General features: G+C 43.6%; 1 protein-coding gene across 1 annotated transcript in view; it reads left to right on the plus strand.

The window, feature by feature from the left end:
* Window positions 1–26,790, plus strand: part of TSNARE1 (t-SNARE domain containing 1) — a gene marked incomplete at its 5' end in the record, with an annotated part of 108,449 nt that overhangs the window by 48,299 nt on the left and 33,360 nt on the right. The window contains 2 exon segments of the mRNA XM_087706633.1: window positions 2,419–2,491; window positions 3,482–3,564. Coding sequence (XP_087562759.1) covers window positions 2,419–2,491; window positions 3,482–3,564 — 156 coding nt within the window.

Consider the following 26,790-nt stretch of genomic DNA (forward strand, 5'->3'; position numbering starts at 1 on the left):
CCTCTGGAGGGTGAAAAACGCCCAAACACGCAAACAGGAAGTTGGAAAGCCAGCCGGAGTGGCAGGGAGGCCAATTCCACCCTCCCCAGGCTCCTAGAAAGCCTCTGGAGCCTGGAGAGGGCATAAACCTTACCTACCGGGCCCACTGGAAGTCAAAAAATGGGCCTTTTCTGGCCTTCAGAGAGCCTCTGGGGGAGAGACCATTTTCACCCTCCTCAGGCTCCTAGAAAGCTATGTGTGCAGGTGTGGGGCAGCGCAGGGGAGTCATGTGCGCATGCACAGCGGGCATGGTGTGGGGGAATTGTTATGGGGAAGGGCACATGAGTGTGCACAATAGCCTGCACGCTTGTGCTTTTGGCACCTGAGGCAGAGAAGGTTCGCCATCACTGGGCTGTACCATTTCATACAAATGGGTTTTCCAATCCCTTCCTAAAAGATCTCCAGTAATGGAACACCCACGACTTCTGGATGCAAGCAGTTCCATTGATGGATTGTTTTAACTCTAGAGAGTTAGGTATTGCGTATAAAATTGTGCATACTCTGCTTTTCCGAAAATAAGGACTTATCCCCCCCAAAAATAAGCCCTAGCACATTTTTACCTCATGTGCCTAATATAAGCCCTGTCGGCGTTCCAAATATCATCCAGAATTAAATCAGAGTCCAAGGCAGAGCTTTCATCAAAGTTCCAATTTAATAAGAGTGACATGTTGGCACATCTGTGGGAAACCCGAATCTGAAAGCTTCCCGGGGTTCCCAACCAGTCGAAAGTTCACAAGTTTGTCCCCACACACACAGCCCTCTCTAAGCAATTTACAGAGTCAGCATATCACCCCAACAATCTGGGTCCTCATTTCACCCACCTCGGAAGGATGGAAGGCTGAGTCAACCCGGAGCCGGTGAGATTTGAACCGCCGAACTGCAGATAGCGGTCAGCTGAAGTGGCCTGCAGTACTGCACCCTACCCACTGTGCCACCTCGGCTCATAAACTCATAAAGTTTCCAGGTCGATCATCTACAAGTGGCTTTTGAAAGTCTTGGGTCTCCCCCTTAAAGACCTCCAAAAGTTCTTGCCCAATGCTAACGTTTCCTGTGACAGAAGGGGAAAATAATTAAATGCATGACTGCGGAGTAATCACGTTAAGTATATTTAGTTTTAATTAAATTTACATTTAAATGAAGTCAGATCTAATTTAGTTTCAGCTTGGTCTTTCACCTGCTACTTTTGGAGAGCCGTCTCTGGCTTAAGCCACGGATGACTGTCCCTGGGATTTCGTTCCTCCAATGAAATCTCAACTAAGAATTTACATTGCTGTTGCTCTGAAGAAGGCGCCTAACTGTGTCCCTGCTCCCTGTCCTCTGAACCCACCCAGCATAATCCTTGGGGCTCTACCAGGTCTATATGCGAAAGACAAAAGGAGAAGTACAGGTTGTGTTGTTGACTATGGGCCATCAAATCATTTTTGACTCAGAGTAGAGTAGGGTAGGGTAGGACAGAACACAAGAGAACGCAGAAGAGAAAATATGGGATGGAAGGGAACAGAACAGAACAGAAGAAAAGAGAACCGAACCGAACAGAATAATAAATATACAACAGAACAGAATAGAATAAGAAAGGAATAGGATAGAATAGGAAAAGAATGGAATGGAATGGAATAAGAAAGGGATAGGATAGGATAGGATAGGATAGGATAGGATAGGATAGGATAGGATAGGATAGGATAGGATAGGATACGAAAGGAATAGAATAGAATAGGAATAGAAAGGAATAGAATAGAATAAGAAAGGAATAGGATAGAATTGGATAGAATAGAATAGAATAGGAAAGGAATAGGATAGAATAGAATAGGATAGAATAGAATAGAATAAGAAAGGAATAGAATAGAATAAGAAAGGAATAGAATAGAATAGGAAAGGAATAGGATTCAATAGAATAGGATAGAATATAATAAGAAAGGAATAGAATAGAATAAGAAAGGAATAGGATAGAATAGAATAGGAAAAGAATGGAATGGAATAAGAAAGGGATAGGATAGGATAGGATAGAATATGAAAGGAATAGAATAGAATAGGAATAGAAAGGAATAGAATAGAATAAGAAAGGAATAGAATGAATAGGAAAGGAATAGGATAGAATAGAATAGAATAAGAAAGGAATAGAATAGAATAAGAAAGGAATAGAATAGAATAGGAAAGGAATAGGATAGAATAGAATAGGATAGAATAGAATAAGAAAGGAATAGAATAGAATAAGAAAGGAATAGGAAAGAATAGAATAGAATAAGAAAGGAATAGGATAGAATAGGAAAGGAATATGATTCTTGCTGCAGCTGTTACATGTAATATTAAGTATTGAGTTTTTTCTCATAGTTCCTATTTTTTTTTCTTCATAGTTCCATTTTTTTTCTTTTTTCTTTCCAGAGTGATATGTTGGATGTCAACCAGATCATTAAAGATTTGGCCTCGATGGTGTTTGAACAGGGAGAGACAATAGGTGGGTATCATCAGAGCTCTTATGGATTGAAATAAAAAACCCATTTCCACTATTACTACAGATAAACCTCCAAGTGGCCTCAGGGACCCTCTGAAAAGAATGCAAATGACCAGCTTTCTCTGCAAGGAGAATCAATCCTTCCATTCCCCACCATCCAGTCAGAGCTGAGGAAGCTTTAAGCATTAATTGGAAAATTAGAGATTGAATGATGGTGTTATTAAGTATGCATGAAAATATGATTAGTAGTGAAATAATATAATAATATATGAAAAAAATAAAATTGAATAATGGGTGATTAGATAATAAAAGAATATTCTTTAATGCAAATGTACGTATTAATAGTAGAATCACACGGGTTTGGAGGATTGGAAAGAACATGAATAGATGCACTTTAAATGTTTAAAGGATTGTGATTGGTACTAGAAGTGTACTTTGGGATACTGAATGATGAAAGAAGGAAGGATGGAATTTCAGCATAAGTAGAACGTGAAGAGCTAAATAAGGGAAATATGAATAATAAAACTGAAAAAGTTAAAATATAGTTAGAAATAAGAGGGGAATAATAGTGTGTGTGTGTGTGTGTGTGTGTGTGTGTGTGTGTGTATGTATGTATGTATGTGTATGTATATATATATATATATATATATATATATATATATATATATATATATATATATATATATATAACACATACACATACACATACACATACACACACACACACACACACACACACACACATACATACATACATACATACATACATACATTTATTTAGTGTCACAACCCCTGGTAAGCCCCAATTATGGGAGGAAGCTAACTGCTTCCATCATCTGTCATTCCCGCTCGTCACAAGAGTCCATCACGACAGAAACCAGGTTCGAATCCCAGTAAGGGTATGGCTAGCTGATGAGAGCTAAATAGCTTGAAATAGATCTATACTAGTCTCTTCTTTGTCGCATAATTACTTGCCTTTCTTTCAATTTACAGACAGCATTGAAGCCAACATTGAGACGGCCTCCGTGAACGTCGACTCCGCCAACGAACAATTGGCCAAGGCCAGTCAGCATCAAGTAAGTGGATTGTTTTCAAGGAGGCGAAATTGGAGAGAGAAACTGATGTAGGGGAGTGAAAGTTCGTTCTCCGGGCTTATGGGTTGGTTTCCGAACGTTTCGTTACCATGCTAGGTAGCGTCTTCAGCTGACTTTAGAGGATGTCAGTGTTGGTGTTCTTCTGCCGATAAGGGCTTAGTGTGGTCAGTCGGTCTTGTGATGGGGAGGTCACAGCAGGTGAGGGTCCCTTGGCTGTTGTGAGGGGTCAAGTGTGGGTCATGTCAGGTGAGGGTCTTCTGAGGGGTCAGGTGTGTTTCATGACAGTTGAGGGTCTTGTGATGGCCCTTGTGAGTCACATCAGATGAGGACCTTGTGTTGGGTCAAGTAGGGGTCAGGTCAGTTGAGGGTCTGGTGGTGGGTGATAGAATGGGTCAAGTGTGGGTTACATCAAGTCTTGTGATGTGGTCAGGTGTGGGTCATGTCAGTTGAGAATCTTGTGATGGGCCTTGTGAAGGGTTGTGAGGAGTCAAATGTGGGTCATGTCAGGTGAGGGTCTTGTGATGGGCCTTATGAGTCACATCAGGTGAGGAACTTGTGTTGGGTAAGTAGGGGTCATGTCAGGTGAGGGTCTGGTGGCAGGTGATGGAATGGGACAAGTGTGGGTTACATCAAGTCTTGTGATGGGTCTTGTGATGTGGTCAGGTGTGGGTCATATCAGTTGAGAATCTTGTGATGGGCCTTGTGAAGGGTTGTGAGGAGTCAAATGTGGGTCATGTCAGGTGAGGGTCTTGTGATGGGCCATGAAGGGTTGTGAGGGGTCAGCTGAGGGTCTTGTCATGGGGCTTATAACGTGGAAGCATGCCAGGTGAGGCTCGTTGGAAGGTTGAACTGCTGGTGGAGAGGTGGAGTCCATGGGCTGGTTGTGGGTCAGTGCCGTTGCTGGTTGATTGTGCAGTACACACAACCGGACACTGGAAAGATATAGGCAATCGGACACTGGAAAAATGCCAGGCCTTTTCATGGGGTCTTTAGTAAGGTAAAAGTTCCCCTCGCACATATGTGCTAGTCGTTCCCGACTCTAGGGGGCGGTGCTCATCTCCGTTTCAAAGCCGAAGAGCCAGCGCTATCCGAAGACATCTCCGTGGTCATGTGGACGGCATGATTAAACGCCAAATGTGCACGGAACGCTGTTCCCTTCCCACCAAAGGTGGTGCCTATTTTTCTACTTGCATTTTTTACATGCTTTCGAACTGCTAGGTTGACAGAAGCTGGGATAAGTAACAGGGGTTCACTCCACTACGTGGCGCTTGGGATTCGAACCACTGAACTGCCGACCTTTCCGATCGACAAGCTCGGCATCTTGGCCACTGAGCCACCGTGTCCCTGGGGTCTTTAGGAACCTTTTTAAAATGCCTCTTTTCATAGCTTGCATTAAAATTCAGCATTCAGAGAGAGGCGTATTAAACTGAATTTCTCCGCACCAAAAAGAAGAAGAAGAAGAAGAATCAGCCATAATTGCTCTCTTTTGAACAAGACACCACTTTTCACGCTCCTCCGATCTTTGGCACTTCCTAAGTAGGTAACCGAAGGAAATGTAGCACAAACAGATGTGATACGGAGGAAGAAAATAGGATTTCCTCGTGCTGTTTTTTAAGCCTGTTTGCCTTGAAGCGAGGGCCAGGCGAATTTGGAGGCGTGTAAGAAAAAAAACAACAGGCAATTGGATTAAAAAAAATAAAAAACCAATAAGTGTATCGACAAATTCTGGAATGATATGGCAAAAGGTTTAAGGAAGTGGATTTGAGAGAAAGATGTAGGGAGAATTTCTCCCAGGGAGAATTTTCACCAGATAGTTAACTGGTTTTATACAATTAGACAAGAAAAACCAAGAGCACAGGTATGGAATAAGTGGCACATGGAGCGATATGCAATGCAATGCAATGCAATGCAACGCAACGCAACTCAACGCAACGCAACGCAACGCAACGCAACGCAACGCAATGCAATGCAATGCAATACAATACAATACCAGAGTTGGAAGGGAGCTTGGAGGTCTTCTAGTCCAACCCCCTGCCTAGGCAGGAAACCCTATACCATTTCAGACAAATGGCTGTCCAAAATCTTCTTAAAGACTTCCAGTGTTGGGGCATTCACAACTTCTGGAGGCAACTTCTGTTCCACTGATTAATTGTTCTCACTGTCAGGAAATTTCTCCTCAGTTCTAAGTTGCTTCTCCCCTTGATTAGTTTCCACCCATGGCTTCTTATCCTGCCCTCTTTGGAGAATAGTTTGACTCCCTCATCTTTGAAGCAGCCCCTGAGATATTGGAACATTTTCTGCATATTTTTTTAAAAATATGACAATGCCGGGAGGGCTAGAATATTTCCCTGCCAGCATTTGGGCAACATGATTAATCGGTTCAATTAAGTCTGATTCATTTTAAATGTGTTTATTGTTTGCGTGTGTGTGTGTTTGTGTTGTCTCTCTGTGTGTGTTTATGGGTGTGTGTACCGTATATTCTGCGAAACCAGCCCTTTTCATCTCGTTTATTGTTTGCCGTATTCTGCAAATCAATAAAAGTAAACAAATCCAGTAACCATATTCAACGCAGGGAGAAATGAAGTTTAAAAAAAAAAGCAAACTTTTCTGCTAAGTTTACTTCCCTTAAAGATTGTTGTTGTTTTGCTTCAAAAAAATACATGGGGAAAAAAAAGAACGATTAAAATGGGTAGCCAGGTTTAACTAGATAGAAGCTCTTGCACGGTTTACTAAGCCACTGAGCTTTTAAAACATATTTTTTCTTGTATTTATTGGTTTCATAAACAAACTTCTAAGATTTTATTCCAGTTTGGGGTGCTATCAATTGCCCAGATTTGGTAGAGTAGCAAGCATGTATATCTAGCTAATAAAATAAAATAAAAATAAGCAGGAGGTGTGGGGGAGAACATGGATGGGATAAGCATGAAGAATAGAAAATAAATAATGTTTGATATACTCTATATATAGATTGGTGTGCCTGAATTACCATAAAAGCATCAAAATTTCCCTTGAACCTGGAAGATAATCGAGGGAGCGTCTATAGGGAAAGGATAAAACATAGGACAGATGTGACTTGTGTCATCAAAACTCCCCTTCATATTTTTTTTAAATGTGTGACACAAAAATGGTCTTCAAGAGTAACCACAATGACTCTCATTTTGACTTTTTGGTCAACAAAACAGGCCCCACAGAAGGTCCTGGAGTCAGAACATTGTCCCTCTATCAAGGGTTGGACTAGAAAATAAACTCTACTGTCGATGAAAGTGAATATTTGTAAATCAGGTGTTGAACTGTGGGGTCCTCGGTGCTCTCTGAGCTTGGTGGGTTTCTTCCGGACGTTTCATGACCCAACTAGCTCACATCATCAGTGCTAGAAGAGAAGGGAATTGTGGGGAAGAGAAGGAGAACTGTGAGGTCCTTGGTGCTCTCTGAGCTTGGTGGGTTTCTTGCGGACGTTTCATGGCCCAACTTTGTAATATCATCAGTGCTAGAAGGGAGTGGGGTTTGCAGATTGGCAGAGCTTCAAGGGAGGAGGAGGAGGAGGAGGAAGAGGAGGAGGAGGAGGAGGAGGAGGAGGAGGAGGACTATGAGGTCCTTGGTGAATTCTGAGCTTGGTTGTTTTCTTGAAGACCTTTCATTACCCAACTAGACGGCATTGTCAGTGCGGGAAGGCTGTGGGGTTTGCTCTTGGCTGATTTGCAGTCCCTTCTTGCACTGATGATGTTACCTAGTTGGGTAATGAAACAACTGAAGGAAGAGGGAAGAAAAAAAAAGAAGGATGGGAAAATGGAACGAGAGCAAGGAAAGAAAAATAAGGAAAAAGGGGAAGGAAGAAGAAAGGAGAATGAAGAGGGAAGGAAAAAGAAGACATGGGAAGAGCGCAAGGAAAGAAAAATAAGGAAAGAGGGGCAGGAAGAAGAAAGGAGAAGGAAGAGTGAAGGAAAAAGAAGGATGGGAAGAGAGCAAGGAAAGAAAAATAAAGAAAGAGGAGAAGGAAGAAGAAAGGAGAAGGAAGAGGGAAGGAAAAAGAAGACATGGGAAAATGGAAAGAGAGCAAGGAAAGAAAAATAAGGAAAAATGGAAAGGAAGAAAAAGGAGAAGGCAGAGTGAAGGCAAAAGAAGGATGGGAAGAGAGCAAGGAAAGAAAAATAAGGAAAGAGGGAAAGGAAGAAGAAAGGAAAATGAAAAGGGGAGGGAAACGATAGTAAGGAAGGAAGGAGATTATAATGAGAGTGAAGGACAGTCTCAGCACCTGCCTTAGCACTTGGCCACAAGTCCTGTGTCACACACCCATCGTGGCCACGCCCACCCCCAGCCATGCTCACCATGGCCACGCCCACCCCCAGCCCTCCGAGGTCCAACACCGCCGTAATGCCGCCCTCAGTGAAATAAAGTTTGAATCTCCTGCCTTAAAAGATCCTTCCAAGGTTTTGCAGAGCACTTAAGCTTCTAATGTCTCCATTTATATCAATAGAGGCTGGAAATTATCTTGTCTAGGTGAATGGCGTTTATGAAGATGATTCTACTAAGGACGTTAGAGACGGTTTGGCTACATCAAGGTACTTGCTTTGAAGCTTACCATTAGTGAGTAACAAAGGCCAGAGAAGGGGCAACAGAGAAATAAATTACGGAGCTGGATGGGAAGAGTAGCGCTTAAAAGGTCCCCGAAATAAGGTAATTGAACGCTAGCATCCTTTCGTAATATTAATCACTTCCTTAATAGGACAGTAATGTTGCTTTTGCATCCCTCTTAATCCCACGATCAAAATCCGCGTCGTTTTAATTTTTCCTTCCTTTCTCTGCCTTCTGTAATGGAAGCATGGAAGGGAGATGGGGAAGGATAGGGGGGAAAAAGCCCTCCATTCAACCCACAGCTGGAAATATTCTCCTTTCTTGGAGCCATTTTCAAAAGGCGATCCATCCGTGTTCTCCTTCTGGTGTTTCACTTGATAGGTGGCAATTGTTCAGGTTTCCTAAAAAATGCCCTAATTGATTCATGAGTATCGAGCCAAGTTTCAATACATATCTAGTCATTTATTAGGAGCACCATTAGGCCTTTTTTTGCAGTCAGTTCTGAGCTTTGTTTGAGTTACAGCTGGACTTTACCCCGTTCCTCCCCTCCCTCAGTCTGTGTCACAAATCACATTCCCCAATGAGGTGCACCCTTCTCAAGCCTGCTGCAGTCATCTGAGATCCGACTTTAGCCGAAAGTATGCGTGGAATGCTCTCCCCCCGCTTCTCTTACTCTGGCAATGTTAGGAATTGACAGTGATAATGTTCCTCCAAACCAAATTATGAGAACGTCTTTGCATGGGGAAGACTCCAGACCAATGGTTGTCCAATCTCTTCTTAAAAAACTCCAGTGATGGAGCACCCCCAACTTCTAGAGCAAGCCATTCCACTGGTTAATTGTCCCCATTGATAGACAAATTAGTTCTAGGTTGGATCTAGAATGATAGAATCACAGGGTTGGAAGGGACCTTGGAAGTCTTCTAGTCCAACCCACTGCCTAGGCAGGAAACCCTATACCATTTCAGACAAATGGCTATCCAACATCTTCTTAAAGACTTCCAGTGTTGGAGTATTCACAACTTCTGGAGGCAAGGAGTTCCGCTGATTCATTGTTCTCACTGTCAGGAAATTTCTCCTTAGTTCTAGGTTGCTTCTCTCCTTCATTAGTTTCCACCCGTTGCTTCTTGTTCTACCCTCAGGTTCCCTGTGATAATAGTTTGACTCCCTCTTCTTTGTGGCAGCTGCTCAAATATTGAAAAATTGAAATCATGCCTCCCTGGGTCCTTCTCTTATGATACTAGAGATACCCAGTTCCTCCAAGTGTTTTTCATATATTTTAGCCTAATCCCCTAACTATCAAGAGAATTGTTGAGGCTACTCGGAGATTTATCTGCAGTAATAGTGCAAGTGAATTTATCCACATCCATTTCAGGGATGAAATTATTCAGCAGGTTCTGACCAGTTTTGGAGAACCGGTAGCAGAAATTTTGAGTATTTCAGAGAACCGGCAAATACCGGTTCTCTGGCTGGCCCCGCCCCCATCTATTCTCTGCGTCCCGAGTCCCAGCTGATCGGCTGGGTCTTCTTCTGTTGTCCTATACAGGAGAATGCCAGCAAATACCGGTTCTCTGGCTGGCCCCACCCCATCTATTCTCTGCATCCCGAGTCCCAGCTGATCGGCTGGGTCTTCTTCTGTTGTCCTGTATGAGAGAATGGGGCTGGAAAGCAGGTTAGTGAGGTGTTGAGGGAATGGGGATTTTGCAGTATGCTTCCCCTGCCACGCCCACTCAACCATGCCCACAGAAATGGTAGTAAAAAAATTTGAATTTCACCACTGATCCATTTGCACCACTCAGGTGACTCTGAGGATGCAGAGAAACCTCCAAGTGGCCTCAATGACCCTCTAAAAAGGATGCAAATGACCAGCTGTCTGCAAGGAGTATCAATCCTTCCATTCCCCACCATCCAGTCAGAACTGAAGAAGTTTCTTGGATGAGAAGTGAAACATCTTCAAGGAAAAACCTGACACAGCGCATGACTTGAGGACACAGATAAGCCTCCAAGTGGCCTCAACGACCCTCTAAAAGGATGCAAATGACCAGCTGCCTGCAAGGAGTATCAATCCTTCCATTCCCCACCATCCAGTCAGAACTGAAGAAGCTTCTTGGAAGAGAAGACAAACGTCTTCAAAAGAAAAAAAAGAACAAGAAAGTCCAGTTGCCTCTTGAAAAAAGCACCTTTGGGACAACCAAGACCTGGATGACGGAGAATCTCCACAGACTTTTAGCTACACAATTTGGGATGGAGACCCTTGGAATGGTGTGGGAGGAGGAATGGATTTCCAGAGGGGAAAAAATTTGCAGACTGCAGGAACCATTTGCACCACTCAGGTGACCCTGAGGACACCGATAAACCTTTGATTGCTTCAACAACCTTCTAAAAAGATGCCAATGACTGCAAGGAATATAAATCCTTCCATTCCCCGCCATCCAGTCAGAACTGAAGAAGCTTCTTGGGTGAGAAGCAAAACATCTTCAAAGAAAAAAAACAACTGGAATTGGACTGGAAGAGTTATTTTCCTCCAAAGAGGAAAGCACCTTTCCTCTTTGAAGGTCCTTTACTCTTTGAAATCTCAGATTTTAAATGTTCAAAAAGTGGATCTTTGCGAGAAAGTTTGGGAAGACCCTTAACAGCGAGGCTGGAGGGCTGGAGGGGGAGAGGAGTTGGACGCCTGCTTGTTTGTTTATATTTCTGCAAACGGTGTCTTCTTAATAAGATTTGCATGGATATTCGCTTTGTGCCTAACTCTGCAGGAGCCGGAAAAGAGATAAACCCTTATTTGCATGTTCATATCCATATTTTGAAAAGGAAACCCGTTCGCCTGTTAAAAAAAAAAAACAGTAAGCCCTTCTCAAAATCCCTCCTCTTTCTTTCCTCCGCCGTCTAAGCTAACTAAAAATAATCTTTTATTCCACCCTTCTCTCCCCTCCCCCCCCCCACTGCTTCTCCTCCTTATAAAAGAGACATTCTGGCTCTCTCAAACCCCTTATTATTATTGGTTTAAAATTAATGCAAAGGACCGGGGAGAGGGGGAAATAACCTTGGGCAAGATTTAAATCAATCCGTCTTAGGTTGAATAAATAACTATGAGAGAGATACCTATCTTAGAGGCATGGCGGGGAAGGAGGAATAAAAGTAAAAATGGGTGAATTCAAGACAGAAAGGCTGAAAGAGAAAGAATAGGGTAGGGTAGGGTAGAATAGAATAGAATAGAATATAGAATGAATGGAATGGAATAGAATAGAATAGAATAGAATATAGAATGAATGGAATGGAATGGAATAGAATAGAATAATAAAGAATGGAATAGAATAGAATAGAATAGAATAATAAAGAATGGAATGGAATGGAATAGAATAGAATAGAATATAGAATGAATGGAATGGAATAGAATAGAATAGAATAGAATAATAAAGAATGGAATGGAATAGAATAGAATAATAAAGAATGGAATAGAATAGAACAGAACAGAACAGAATAGAATAGAATAGAATAGAATAGAATAGAATAGAATAGAATATAGAGTAGAGTAGAACGGAACAGAACGTTGAATAAATAACTATGAGAGAGATACCTATCTTAGATAGGTAAAGGAGGGAGGAATAAAAGTAAAAATGAGTGAATTCAAGACAGAAAGGCTGAAAGAGAAAGAATAGAATAGGGTAGAATAGAATAGAATAGAATAGAATAGAATGGAATGGAATAATAGAGTAGAGTAGAACAGAAGAGAAGAATAGAATAGAACAGATAGTTGAAAGGGACCTTGGAGGTCTTCTAGTCCAATCCCTCACCCAGGCAGGAGGCCCTACACCATTTCTGACAGATGGCAGTCCAGTCTCTTTTTAAAAGCTTCCACTGTTGGAGCATCCACAACTTCTGGAGGCAAGTTGTTCCACTGGTTAATTGTTCTCACTGTCAGGAAATTTCTCTTCCGTTCTAAGTTGCTTCTCTCCTTGATTAGTTTCCACCCATTGCTTCTTGTTCCACCCTCGGGTGCTTTGGAAAACAGCTTGACCCCTCCCTCTCTGTGGCAGCCCCTCAAATATTTGAAGACTGCTATCATGTCTCCCCTGGTCCTTCTCTTCTCTTCCTGCAACTGTCCATCCTATGTTTTAGCCTCCACAGTCCCCCTAATCATCCTGGTTGCTCTTTATTTAGATTATATTTAGGTTATTATAGCACGGAGCGTGCCAAGCTTTGCTTATTTTCATATATTTATTCTTCACATTTATATAACCCCCCACTTTCGCAGAATACGACTCTCGACAGCTGCAATAGCGTGCAACCGTAAAAGAACATGAAAATGTAATTTAAAAGGGGGAAAAAATCAATTTGATTAAAAAACAAAAGCATCTTTGATGTTCCGCACAATGTAATCATCTCAACCAATTGCCATTTTCCTGAAAGATTGGAGGACAGGTAATCTATAAAGTAAATCTAATGGTTTACAGTCCAGCTACTCCTTCCCAGTTTAAATGTGGTTCGCCGTTAAGTGAATGGCATCCTTTATAATCGGTTGCGGGCCTTATTCCGGTATTTATTCGGCTATTTAAGGACATGTAAATGACGGAGAATCGGAGGTTTTCCAGAGCCGGCTGACAGTCAGAAGCATAAAAATCATTTTACAGCCAGTATCTCAAAACAAAACACAACCACCACCCACCTCCGTATGAAAATCGGTGCGTGAAAACTGGCTGCGTGAGAAAAGTACATTTAAACAGTGGAATGAAATCAATTAACGCTGATGCTAGACAGCCCACTCTCAAAAGATAGCAATAGCAGTAGAATAGCAATAGCAGTAGACTTATATACCGCTTCATAGGCCTTTCAGGCCTCTCTAAGCGGTTTACAGAGAGTCAGCATATTGCCCCCAACAATATGGGTCCTCATTTTACCCACCTCGGAAGGATGGAAGGCTGAGTCAACCCTGAGCCGGTGAGATTTGAACCGCTGACCTGCTGATCTAGCAGTAGCCTGCAGTGCTGCATTTAACCACTGCGCCACCTTGGAGAGCAAAAATTGCAGCACCGAACGAAGCCACGCTGGAATCTAAATAGAATTTTGGAATTTAAACATGCCGGAAAGAGCAAACAGGTAGAGGAATAAATCTCAGGTGCGGATGGCTGTGAAGACCCCAAGGAATCCCAGCACCTACTTCATCCTTCCGCCTGCCAAAATTCAAGTTTGAATTTTGAAATGTGTCCGACGTGATATAGGCTCTCCTGCTTGGGCAAGGGGTTGGACTGGAACCGTGATGGCCAACCTGTTGTGGCCCAGCAAGAGCCGTTGGAGCTGGCACCAGACTCCGATAGCGAGGGGCTCTATGAGTCGGCTCTGGAGGATGTGGAGGACCCTGGATAGGGTTCCGACTCCGAGCAGGGCGCAGAGAGGCTGGTTGGCCACCAGGAGGCGCCTGAGCCTTGGACCAGTGGGGAGGAGACAAGGGAGTGTCATCCTGATGTCAGCAGTGAGTTGTTCCTGGATGCCCAGCACCGAAGAGCTAATAGGCGTCAGGAACAATTACGCAATTATAGGAGATGATTGCACTCAGCTGGTGGTCATTAGGCTCCTCTCCAGACTATAAAAGGACTGCTTGTGCACACGCCCCTCTTGCAGAAGTCAACGCATTAACAAATGTTGGAGAACTGTATTGTGAGCCTGGCAGGCTGGATTGCTGCCACGGCTTATCTGTGCCGGTTTGCTGCCAAGGACCTGTCTGTGAAGTATCTTTGACTCGGAGTGCGTTGGTGTGGGACGAGGGGGGTCAGAAGACCAGACTATGGCACTCCGCTCTGCCCACCCGCCCGGACGCTTCTGCACATGCAAGAAGACGTGAGCGAACTAGTAGTAAACAAATTGGAAACCCACCACTAGTTCACGTGGGCATGTGTTTGGGGGGGGGAACACAGGTGTGACATCCCTCCCCAGAGCCTGTGTTTGGTCCCAGGTGGTTGCAGGGAGGCCTGCTAGCCCAACCTGAAGCTCCTGGTGCACCTTTGACTTAATGAGCCTCCGAGCTGCCCACTCGGTGCTCCTACTCAAGAGACCCAAAGTAGGACAGCTAAAACTCTTCTAAATTCACAACCCTCTGCGTCTGTGAATTCCTTTTCTCTTCACATCCAAACTGCCTGTTATATGTATGCATTCAACATCTCCAAATCACTCCAGCTGGAACTGGGAATCGCTCTAAAAGTGTCAATCGTAATATCGTTCCTAAATATGCAAAAAAATAAAATAAAAGTGGCGATAATTAATTCCATCTGTCCATCTTTGAATTTAAAAAAAAAAAAGAACGCCCTTCAAAATCTGCTGTACCTTGAAGAGCTGTTGAGAATGTGAATATTCTTCCTGTGTGTTGATGTCTGACAGTTTTTAAAGATTTATCTCAAACACAGAATGTATCTTTCTCCTCCCCCCCCCCCGGTCTTGTGTCATTTCCCCCTCTGTTTCATCTGCACGGGCCCACATCGAAGGAGGAATGTTTATTTCGCCCGCATGGTTCGTTCCTCTTGGTCAGCTGGTGTTTTGATCACACTGTCGATCAGATCATGATTGACTTCCCGGGGTTGAAGGGCCGGCTTGAGCAACCAAAATTTTTTTCCTGGGATCCTCAGATTATGGAGAGGAGTCAGGTTGATGTTGCCAATGAATCCGCATTTTGCTTTTTAAAATAACCACTGGCAACTTTTTTTATTAAAAAGTTTTTTTATTAGCAATAGCAGTTAGACTTATATACCGCTTCATAGGGCTTTCAGCCCTCTCTAATAGCAATAGCAATAGCAGTTAGACTTATATACCACTTCATAGGGCTAAGCAGTTTACAGAGTCAGCATATCGCCCCCAACAATCCGGGTCCTCATTTTACCCACCTCGGAAGGATGGAAGATTGAGTCAACCTTGAGCCGCTGAGATTTGAACCGCTGAACTGCAGATAACAGTCAGCTGAAGTGGCCTGCAGTACTGCACCCTAACCACTGCACCACTTCGGCTCCTTAGCATTACCCTAGTCCTTCTTTTCTCTAGACTGGCCATACCCAGTTCTTGCAACCATACATACATGGCATGTCGTAGCCGTACCTGTGGTTTCATCCACCGCATCTCTACACTGACTTTTAACTTCGCACTCTCTGTACTCCCATCGAGGATGTTCTTTCCAAGGATATTGCCCTGGATTTTCACCGATTTTCTCCTCCTTCCCGGGCTTTGAGGAACAGCAGGCTAAATAGAGCATAAATTCCGGAAAAGCAAATTGGGATAAATAACTTCATTTGTTATTAGTGACACAAAGGTTCTCCCTCCCCCCCCCCCGGAACAAATTTGCACAGCTGGGCCAAGAGTGTCATGTTAATTAATTGTGTCATATTAATTAATATGAGCAATAGCAGGAGGGGGTACCTAGAAACCATCTCGTTCTTTGGGATGCACCAATGAAGCTTAGAAAGCTTTAGGGGACACACACACATAAACACACACATTTTCGCAGATGATGGGTCTATCTTTCCTTGTCAACATCTCGCCAGAAATATTGTTAAACAAAAGGCAAAGCAAATTCTCTCTCTCTCTCTCTCTCTCTCTCTCTCTCTCTCTCCCTCTCTCTCTCTCTCTCTCTCACACACACACACACACACACACACACACACACACACACACACACACACACACGGTGACTATAGAGCCTGCCCAGGTAGTCCTCGGTTTATTTATCACAATTCATTTAGCTACTGTTCAAAGTGAGAGCAGCACTGGAAAATGGGACTTTTGAGCCGTTCTCACCCAAACCACCGTGGCAGAATCCCCGTGATCAAAATTCACACATTTGGCAACTGACTCATGATGTTCGCAGTGGCTGAGTGTCCCATTTTGCGACCATCTGACAAGCGAAGTCAAGAGGGAAGCCAGAATTGCTTAACAACTGTTGTTGTTGTTGTTGTTGTTGTTGTTGTTGTTGTTGTTGTTGTTGTTGTTCTTCTTCTTCTTCTTCTTCTTCTTCTTCTCCTCCTCCTCCTCCTCCTCCCCCTCCTCCTCCTCCTTCTTCTCTTTCTCTTTTTTCCTCTTCCCCTTCCTCTTCTTTTTTCTTTTTCCTCCTTCTCCTTCTTCCTCTTCCCCTCCCTCTTCATACTCTTCCTCTTCTTTCTCCTCCTTCTTCCTCTTCCCCTCCCTCTTCATACTCTTCCTCTTCTTTCTCCTCCTTCTTCCTCTTCCCCTCCCTCTTCATACTCTTCCTCTTCTTTCTCCTCCTCCTCCTTCTTCCCATTCCTCTTCATACCCTTCCTCTTCTTTTTCTTCTTCTCCTTCCCCTCCTCCTTCCTTCTCCTCCTTCCTCCTCCCTCCCCTTCTCTTTTTCCCCTTCCCCTTCTTTTTTTTCTTTTTCCTCCTCTTTCTTCTCTTCCTCTGTTTCCTCCTTCCTGTCTACCTTTGCCTTCATCCCACCTCCCTCTGGTTCTCCTCCTCTCATGAAACCATTCATCTAAGAGAGTGAAGCACCTGACTTTGAGTGAGAGAGAGTGAGTGAGAGTGAGTGAGAGAGAGAGAGAGGGAGAGAGAAAGAGAGAGAGAAAGAGAGAATCCAAATGGAGCAGGGAATCGCTTCAACCCACCTACGCCGTAAACTCTCTTTGTGGCTGCAAACGTGTGGAAGATGGAACTAAATTTAAGTTGCCTCCATCCTTTCACTGCCACAAACGGATATAAATTGCCTTCATTAAAAATCTCTAACGAATTTTAAAGCAACTGTCCCAACCTATTACATGCTATGAGTAGCCCAAAGATGCTAACTATGGTGGCATTTTATGTAGAAAATCAACAGGGAGGGGGGGGGGGCACGATAGAATCATCCTGCTTTCTAAATGGAAATCCAGAAAAGTAAAATTATTTTTTTCATATCTGGGAGGAGGGAATGTTCCCCCCGACTCCCCTCCCTCATCCTTTTCATTGGTTTTCCATTTCTTTCTTTCCACTTCCATGAGCCGAGGTGGCGCAGTGGTTAAATGCAGCACTGCAGGCTACTTCAGCTGACTGCAGTTCTGCAGTTCGGCTGTTCAAATCTCACCGGCTCAGGGTTGACTCAGCCTTCCATCCTTCCGAGGTGGGTAAAATGAGGACCCGGATTGTTGTTGGGGGCAATATGCTGACTCTGTAAACCGCTTAAGAGAGGGCTGAAAGCCCTATGAAGCGGTATATAAGTCTAACTGCTATTGCTATTGCTATGTTTTTACTTGGTTTGCAAATCACAGGAGCAATTGTGACTCTATGGTTTTCCCAACATTAACTCCACATTACGAAAACTAAGATGATGGCATCCGGCCCTCTCAAGTCCTGGCAAATAGATGGGGAAGAAATGGACGAAGTGACAGATTTTATTTTCCTGGGCTCCAAGATCACCGCAGATGGGGGGGACTTGCAGCCAAGATTTAAAACACACTTGCTCCTGCGGAGGAAAGCTATGGCAAATCTAGACAGCATCCTAAAAAGCAGAGACATCACCCTGCCAACAACAGTGCCTATAGTCAAGGATGTGGTTTTCCCAGTTGCAATGGATGGCTGTGAAGGTTGGGCCATAAGGAAGGCTGAGCACCAAAGAATGGAGGCCTTTGAACTCTGGTGCTGGAGAAGACTCCTGCATTGAGTCCCTTGGACTGCAAGGCCATCCAACCGGTCAGTCCTAGAGGAGATCAACCCTGGATGCTCTTTAGAAGGCCAGATCCTGAAGAGGAAACTCAAAGACTTTGGCCACCTAATGAGAAGGAAGAAAGACTCCCTGGAGAAGAGCCTCATGCTGGGAACGATGGAGGGCAAAAGAAGAAGAAGGGGACGGCAGAGAAGGAGGTGGCTGGATGGAATCACTGAAGGAGTAGGTTTGAACTTAAATGGACTCCAGAGGATGGTAGAGGACAGGAAGGCCTGGAGGAACATGGCCCATGGGGTCGCGATGAGTCAGACACGACTTCGCAACTCACAACAACAACTTGTGACCTTCAGGCACTCGGTCCCAAATTGCCAGCTCCAAATCCCACATCTACCAAGCCGGGCAGAATATATATATTTTTTTCTCCCTCATCTGTTTTTTTTTAAAAAAAGTTTAATTTACTTTATTGGCGACCCTCCTGTTAACCTCGGTGAGAGCATTTCTCCTCGGAGGTAACTAACATTCAACATTTTTCCCCCCTGTTGAATCTCAGGCCAAAAGAAAAACCACATAATATCCCAGTCTACGTTGACATGAATCTTTATTGTGTGCTGAACTGCCTGTCTGCTGAATTTGCTGTCTCTATAATTGTCCTCGCCAGTATAACTCCCCCCCCCAAATGTTATTCTGTCTCTTGCAAGCTTGAGAGAGAAAAGATTTCAGTAAAGGAGAATATTTGTAGCTCAAGGTTGAAAGGAAGGGACCTTGGCACTCTCTGAGCTTGGTGGCTTTCTTGCAAATGTAGATCATCCAACTAGGTGACATCATCAGTGCTAGAAGGTGCCAGAGTTTGTTGCCGCGATCACATCCAGAAATCACACACAGGTAACTGATTCAGCAGGATTCATTCACTTCTCTTTATATATAACATAACACATGAAGTAAGTATACAATACCAAAAGCAGGTTTTCCAATGTGGTAGGAAATGCAAGCAATCACAGGCAGAGGAGAGAAGTTTCAGTTTTGCTGCAAAGCAGCAGGCTAGTTTTGCACTCTGCACAGACTCAGAGCTACAGAGTGAAGCCACATCCAGGCTCCTTACTGTCTCCTTGTTGCTCACATAGCAAATACTGTTTCAGTTTCCATTGGCTGACCTTTTGCCATGTCTATCCAAACAGTCCCCATTGGCTGCCCTGTCGCCTATTCCAGTCTATGAATATTCATACTGACAAAAGGGTTTGCAGAGATTTAGCATTCCCACCCCACCCCATCCTGACCTGTTACATAGAACCACAGGGCTGGAAAGGACCTTAGAGATCTTCTAGTCCAACCTTCTATCCAAATCAGGACATCTTGTACCATCCTGGACATATGGATGTCCACTTGTTTCTTGAAAACTTCCAGTGATGAAACACCCACAACTACAAGCCACAAGCTTTTCCACTGGTTAATCGTTCTCACTTTTGGGAAATTCCTCCTGATTTCCAGATTGCATCTTCCTCTAATGATTTTCCACCCACTGAAAAAGATGTGGAGACTCTGGAAAGAGTGCAGAGAAGAGCAACCAAGAAGATTAGGGGACTGGAGGCTAAAACATACGAAGAACGGTTGCAGGAACTGGGTATGTCTAGTTTAATAGAAAGAAGGACTAGGGGAGACATGATAGCAGTCTTCCAATGTCTCAGGGGTTGCCACAAAGAAGAGGGAGTCAAGCTATTCTCCAAAGCACCTGAGGGCAGGACAAGAAGCAATGGGTGGAAACTAATCAAGGAGAGAAGCAACTTAGAACTAAGAAATTCCTGATCATGAGAACAATTAATCAGTGGAACGACTTGTCACTAAGAGTTGTGGGTGCTTCATCACTGGAGGTTTTTAAGAAGAGACTGGACTTATCTGAAATGATCTCCTGCTTGAGCAGAGGGCTGGATTCGAAGACCTCCAAGATCCCTTCCAGCTGTATTCTGATTGATTGATTGATTGATTGAATGAATGAATGAATGAATGAATGAATGAATGAATGAATGAATGAATTGCAATATTCCAGAATTTGAGGGGTTTCCTCAAAAAGGAAGGGTCAACTTATTTACAAAGCACCAGAAGGCAGGACAAGAAACAATGGATGGAAACTAATCAAGGAGAGAAGCAACCTGGAATTGAGGAGAAATTCCCTAACAGTGGGGACAATTAACAGTGGAACAGCTTGCCACCAGAAATCGTGGGTACTCCATCACTGGAGGTTTTTAAGAAGAAACTAGTCAGCCACTTGTCTGAAATGGTATAGGATCTTCTGCTTGAGCAGTGGGCTGGACTAGAAGACCTCCAAGGTCCCTTGCAGCTGTCTTCTAATGTACTGATTGGTTAACTGATTGCATGGTACAGATTTTGGGAGATAGGTAATCAAGGAGAGAAGGAACCTGGAATTGAGGAGAAACTGCCTAACAAGGAGGACAATTTGCAATTTTTAAGAAGGGATTGGACAACCATTTGTCTGAAATGGTATAGGGCCACCTGCTTGAGCAAGAGGTTGGACTAGAAGACCTCCAAGGTCCCTTCCGGCTCTCTTCTTCTGTTATTCTGAATGAGAGGATTAGTCAGGAATGGAGTCCTTCCTCCATCCTTGAGCTCCTCAGCTCTACATCTCAAACCCCCTGCGTTGTCCCAAAGAGAGAAGGATCCTCGACCCTCCTTTTTCATGCTTCCATGTTGACACCCAACTGCTTCCTCCCAACACTCTTGATGAGTGCTAAGACCTTTTCATTCATTCATTCCAAAGAAAGAGTCCTTAAGAATATCTGTAAGTGCCCTCGGGGGGAATGTTTTCAACAGCATCAGGAGACGAGAGGAAGTGAGGAAGTGGGAGAATGAAGGATAAGAGAGGCTGGAGGATTCTGCTTAATTCTCCCGCAGCTGGAGACCATTTGTGTGAGAGCTTCTTCTTCAGCCTCTCTCATTTCCTGGCAGTTCTCCTCCTCCTTGTGGGTAGATGTTATGTGTTGAAGGAAGTCTTCAGGAAAAAAAGATATTTTGGGGACCCCTTTCTATTCCTTCCAGCCGAACTAAAGGAGGCCAAGTTCTTTGAGGGTAATGCCAATTATCAGCTGCCTTCAGAGTCAGACATCAGTGAGGCAGAAGAACAGCTGGAGCCTGTTCCCAGTGTACTCGTGCACAGAGTTGCCAGACAAAGGGAAGAGCTAAAGAACAGGGGTGACTTGGAGTAAGGCCACAGGTGGACGGTGAATGGCCCCTCCCAGGGGGAATAAAAGGGGAGCAAAAGGGGAGTGGAGTTTGCAGGAGACCATTAGTTTGCTTAATTGGTTTGTGACTCTCCGAGACTCCTTGCCAGGTTTTGCAGATATCGGCCTGTCAACTCTCCAAGCCAGATAAGGTCTGTGACTGTAAATCCTCCCTTGAAAGACTTGGCTGGATGTGAATGAGCAGAATTCACAGTCAGTTAATAAAAGCATTTTTTTGTTGGGACAAGAGTTTGCTTCATGCTCTGGTGAAGCCAAGGTCAGACCAATGTGTGTGTATATGTGTGTGTTTGTATGCATGTACGTGTGTCTGTAGTGTGTGTGTCTCTCTGTGTGTGTACTGCAGGTTACACACATACAGTGTGAGATGTGCAATGAAACCATCAGGCAGTGACATAGGACGGTTGCCTGGCAACCCAAGTGAGAGAATAACTTTTTGTGGAGCTACTAAATCTTGTGTGGGAAGACAACGCAAAGGTGCTTTCGTATGCGTCGTTCACGCTTGTGTGAGGAGGCCTCTGTGAGGAGGATGTAGGGGTCCTTCAAATGTCCTTGAGGTCTTTGGTCTCCTAGGACACCACCCTTTCTCCCAGATCAAGTTAGGAGGCCCTGGAAAACTTCTAGTAGGTGACTTAATACGCTCCCCATCGGCCTTACTCTTCCTTACAGCAATAGCAATAGCAGTTAGACTTATATACCGCTTCATAGGGCTTTCAGCCCTCTCTAAGCGGTTTACAGAGTCAGCATATCGCCCCCACAGTCTGGGTCCTCATTTCACCCACCTTGGAAGGATGGAAGGCTGAGTCAACCCTGAGCCAGTGAGATTAGAACCGCTGAACTGCAGATAACAGTCAGCTGAAGTGGCCTGCAGTACTGCACCTTAACCACTGCGCCACCTCGGCTCATACAGGACTCAAATCTAACACTTTAACTACGCCAATCAACACACCGTGTATTAATAGAGTGTCATCATCATCGCAATAGCCGTTCACTGCAGGATGAAGGCCTCTTCCATATGTTTCACTCCAGGATGAAGGCCTCTTCTGTACGTTTCCAATCCATTCAGTCTGGAGCTTTCTTGGGCCAATTGGTGCACCCGATACAGATAGTCCTCGGTCACAAATTTGGAGCATGAAGTGAAGGCAGGACAAGAAACAATGGATGGAAACTAATCAAGGAGAGAAGCAACCTGAAATTAAGGAGAAACTTCCTAACAGTAAGGACAATTAATCAGTGGAACAGCTTGCCACTAGAAGTTGTGGGTGCTTGAAGAGACTGGGCAGTCATTTGTCTGAAATGGTATGGGGTCTCCTGCTTGAGCAGGGGGTTGGACTAGAAGACCTCTGAGGTCCCTTCCATCACTATTCTGATTGAAAACCGATTGAAAGTACAAAACCCAAAAGGAAAAACAAATTAACAAATACACAATAGACACTTGTCATTATTTTATGTTTGTTATTTTTTTCCCCCCTTTGGATTTTGTATTTTCATCTTTTGAACAAAGGTAATTTTTAAAAATTGCAGGGGAAATTTCGCCCTAATCATTTTAAACCTAATTTCCTCTTCAAGGAAAGCAGAATATTGATAAAAATAGTAGGGTTCCTGTTTACTATCAAAGCGTCGTTCTATTCCTTAGAAGTCTTGAGTAGAGTTGTTTATTATTCCACCCTGACAGATTTTGTCAATTTTGGGGGAAAAAAAAACACCCTTGAAATCTTTTCCTATTAAATACTGTTATGTTCACAACTGTCCATCATATTCACAACTTTCAAAGCAGCTTTCCCAAACATCTGCTGTTTTTTAAGGCAACTACCCCTAAGAAACATTTCTGTGTATGCCGTTTCCCATAATGTATGAACTTAAATCAGCAAGGCATGACGTGACGCGTTTTCTAGAGTTCTTCTCCAAATATTCAGCACTCCGTGCAAACCATTGGAACGAAGGATGATGGGTCCTCGCCATCTCGCTACAGACTGAGCCGTGGTATTCCGAACACCTGGCAGGGTTGTTCTTTTGGGAAGAAATGGGAGGAGGAAGGCGTATGATGTACGCGGGCTGCCTTGAGTTTTTAATAAAAATAATAATGGTGGGATATAAATAGATGATAGATGGATGGCTGGATGGATAGATGATAGATGGATGGATGGATGGATGGATGGATAGATAGATAGATAGATAGATAGATAGATAGATAGATAGATAGATAGATAGATAGATAGATAGATAGATATAGATGATGGATGGATGGATGGATGGATGGATGGATGGATGGATGGATGGATGGATAGATAGATAGATAGATAGATAGATAGATAGATAGATAGATAGATAGATAGATAGATAGATAGATAGATAGATAGATAGATAGATAGATATGATAGATGGATGGATGGATGGATGGATGGATGGATGGATGGATAGATAGATAGATAGATAGATAGATAGATAGATAGATAGATAGATAGATAGATAGATAGATAGATAGATAGATAGATAGATAGATAGATAGATAGATAGATATGATAGATGGATGGATGGATGGATGGATGGATGGATGGATGGACGGACGGACAGACAGACAGACAGACAGACAGACAGACAGACAGATCGGCAGGCAGGCAACTTCGCCGTTCTGAGCGAATTATTTTGAAAATAGCAGCATGGGGGAATTCCAGTTTTAACCTGGAAGGACAGATTTTCCGTCTGCACCTTCACTCACGGCCTGGTCATCTCTCAGATGGATTACTACCTTGCGCTCGACATGGGGCTGCCCTTGAAAATGATTCAGAATTCAACCGGCAAAGCGCGGCGAAAGGGGCATCAGTCCCAGGGCTTCACAAGCTTCCTTTTGAAGGTCTCAATAAAGATTGGAAAGAAAGAAAAGAAATTACAAAAAGAAAGAAAAGAAAATGATTCAGAAGTTAGGAATGGCAGAATCTGAGGTCAGAGTAACCATAATGGAGTCGGAAGGGACCTTGGAGGTCAACTAGTCCAACCCCCTGCTCTCGCAGGCGATCTATATTATTTCTGAACAAATGGCTGTCCGGTCTCATCTTTAAATTCTCCCGTGTTGGAGTACCCACAATTTCTGGTGGCAAGCAGTTCCACTGGTTAGTTCAGTGTTTCTCAACCTTGGCGACTTTAAATCCTGTGGACTTCAACTCCCAGAATTCCCCAGCCAGCTTGGGGAGGGCCTTCTCTGTTGCTGCGCTGGCCCTGTGGAACGATCTACTTGCAGAGATCCGGACCCTTCCCACTCTCCCGGCCTTCTGTAAAGCCATCAAGACCTGGCTTTTCCGGCAGACCTGGGGCTGTTGATTGATATCCAGCCCCGCTTAGATGGAATGGGTGACATGAATTTTAATACTGTATTTTTATTTTTATCTCTATTTTTTAAAATCAAATGTTTCTTGTCTGTTGTGAGCCGCCCAGAGTCCCTATGGGAGTGGGCGGCATACAAATTCTAATAAACTTGGAACTTGAAATAAATAATAGATATCAAGAGAAGGGGAAGCACAGCAAATTTTGTTTGGCACTTTTCCCAACCTCCTACCAGCGGCGTCCATAAGAGGAATCTCTATTTTGTTCCGCGTGAGGATGTAACAGGCTGCATCTGTGTGTGTATACTTCATTCATCCATTCATTCAATTTTTATAGCCGCTTGCTCAAAATCCACAATTCTGGGCAGCTTACAACAATTAAGAACAAGACAAAGAACAGGAGATAATGTATGAAAAGTGTGTTTGCTGAATCCTTTATTCGGCTTCCCTTTTCTTTCCCATCCTGTAACCCAGAACAGAGCTCTTGTTAAGGGATTGTATCCAATTCCTGAAGCCACATGGGGCTTTCTGTCTTTATTTCATGAACACAACGTTTGTTCAGAAGTAGAGGAGAATATTTGTAGCTCAGGGGTGGCCTGTGGTGTCCTTGGTGCTCTCTGAGCTTGGTTGTTTTCTGATGGACGCTTCATGACCCAGCAGTTCTAGAAGGGGAGAGGGTTTTGCATAGAGGAGAAGAGGAGGAGGCGGAGAAGGAGGAAGACAACTGTAAGGTCCTTGATGCTCTCTGAGCTTGGTTGTTTTCTTGAAGACATTTCATGACCCAAGTTGGTAAAATCATCAGGTATTAGAAGAGTGTGGGGATTGCATAGAGAAGAGGAGGAGGAGGTCGAGAAGGAGGAGGAGGAGGGGGAGAAGGAGGAGGACAAGGAAGAAGAGGAGGACTGTGAGGTCCTTGGTGCTCTCTGAGCTTGGTTGTCTTCTTGCAGGCATTTCATGACTCAACTACGTAACATCATCAGCTCTAGAAGGGAGAGGGGTTTGCATAGAGCAGTGGTTCTCAACCTGTGGGTCGGGACCTCTTTGGAGGTCCAACGACCCTTTCACAGGGGTCACCTAAGACTGTCGGAAAACACATATTTTCGATGGTCTTAGGAACTGAGACACCAATTTTATGGTTGGGGGTCGTGGCATTGGGAAGGTTGAGAACCACTGGCCTAGAGGAAAGGGGAGGAGGAGGAGGAGGAGGAGGACTGTGAGATCCTTGGTGCTCTTTGAACTTGGTTGTTTTCTTGCCAATGTTTTATGAGTAATAGTAGTAGTAGTGGTGGTAATAGTAGATAGGTAGGTAGGTAGGTAAGTAGACAGACAGACAGAAGATGGATGGGATAGATAGAACATAGATGGATGGATGGATGGATGGATGGATGGATGGATGGATGGATGGATGGATGGATGGATAGGTAGGCAGGCAGGCAGAGACAGATAAAAGATAGAAGATAGAAGATGGATGAATGAATGAATGAATGAATGAATGAATGAATGAATGAATGAGATAGGTAGGTAGGTAGGTAGGTAGGTAGGTAGGTAGGTAGGTAGGTAGGTAGGTAGATAGAAGATGGATGGATGAATAAATGAATTAGATAGATAGATAGATAGATAGATAGATAGATAGATAGATGATAGATGATAGATAGATAGATAGATAGATAGATAGACAGACAGAAAGAAAGAAAGAAAGAAAGAAAGAAAGAAAGAAAGAAAGAAAGAAAGAAAGAAAAAGAAAGAAGATGGGTGAATGAATGAATGAATGAATGAATGGGATAGATAGATAGATGATTGATAGATAGATAGATAGATAGATAGATAGATAGATAGATAGATAGATAGATAGATAGATAGATAGATAGATAGATAGATAGATAGATATGGATAGATGGATGGACGGACGGACAGACAGGAAGATCTCATGCTCAAACTGATAACATAATACAGCACAACATCAGATATATTCTCCAAAATCAACCTCCTTCAGCGTGCCCAAATTGGTGGTCTACTGTAGTAGTAGTAGTAGTAGTAGTAGTAGTAGTAGTAGTAGTAGTAGTAGAAGAAGAAGAAGAAGAAGAAGAAGAAGAAGAAGAAGAAGAAGAAGAAGAAGACAACGACATAGGTTTATCCACACCCATTTGCCCCACTCAGGTGACCCTGAGGACACAGATAAACTTCCAAGTGGCCTCAACGACCTTCTAAAAGGATGCAAATCCAGTCAGAGCTGAAGAAGCTTCTTGGATGAGAAGCAAAATGTCTTCAGAGAAAAACCTGACACAGCCCATGATCTGAAGACACAGATAAATCTCCAAGTGGCCTCAATGACCCTCTAAAAGGATGCAAATGACCAGCTGTCTGCAAGGAGTATAAATCCCTCCATTCCTCACCATCCATTCAGAGCTGAAGAAGCTTCTTGGATGAGAAGCGAAACAAC

The sequence above is a fragment of the Thamnophis sirtalis genome, unplaced genomic scaffold, assembly GCF_051295495.1.
Source record: "Thamnophis sirtalis isolate CommonGarterSnake01/CBP01778 unplaced genomic scaffold, rThaSir2_p1.2 scaffold_2, whole genome shotgun sequence".
NCBI lineage: Eukaryota > Metazoa > Chordata > Lepidosauria > Squamata > Natricidae > Thamnophis > Thamnophis sirtalis.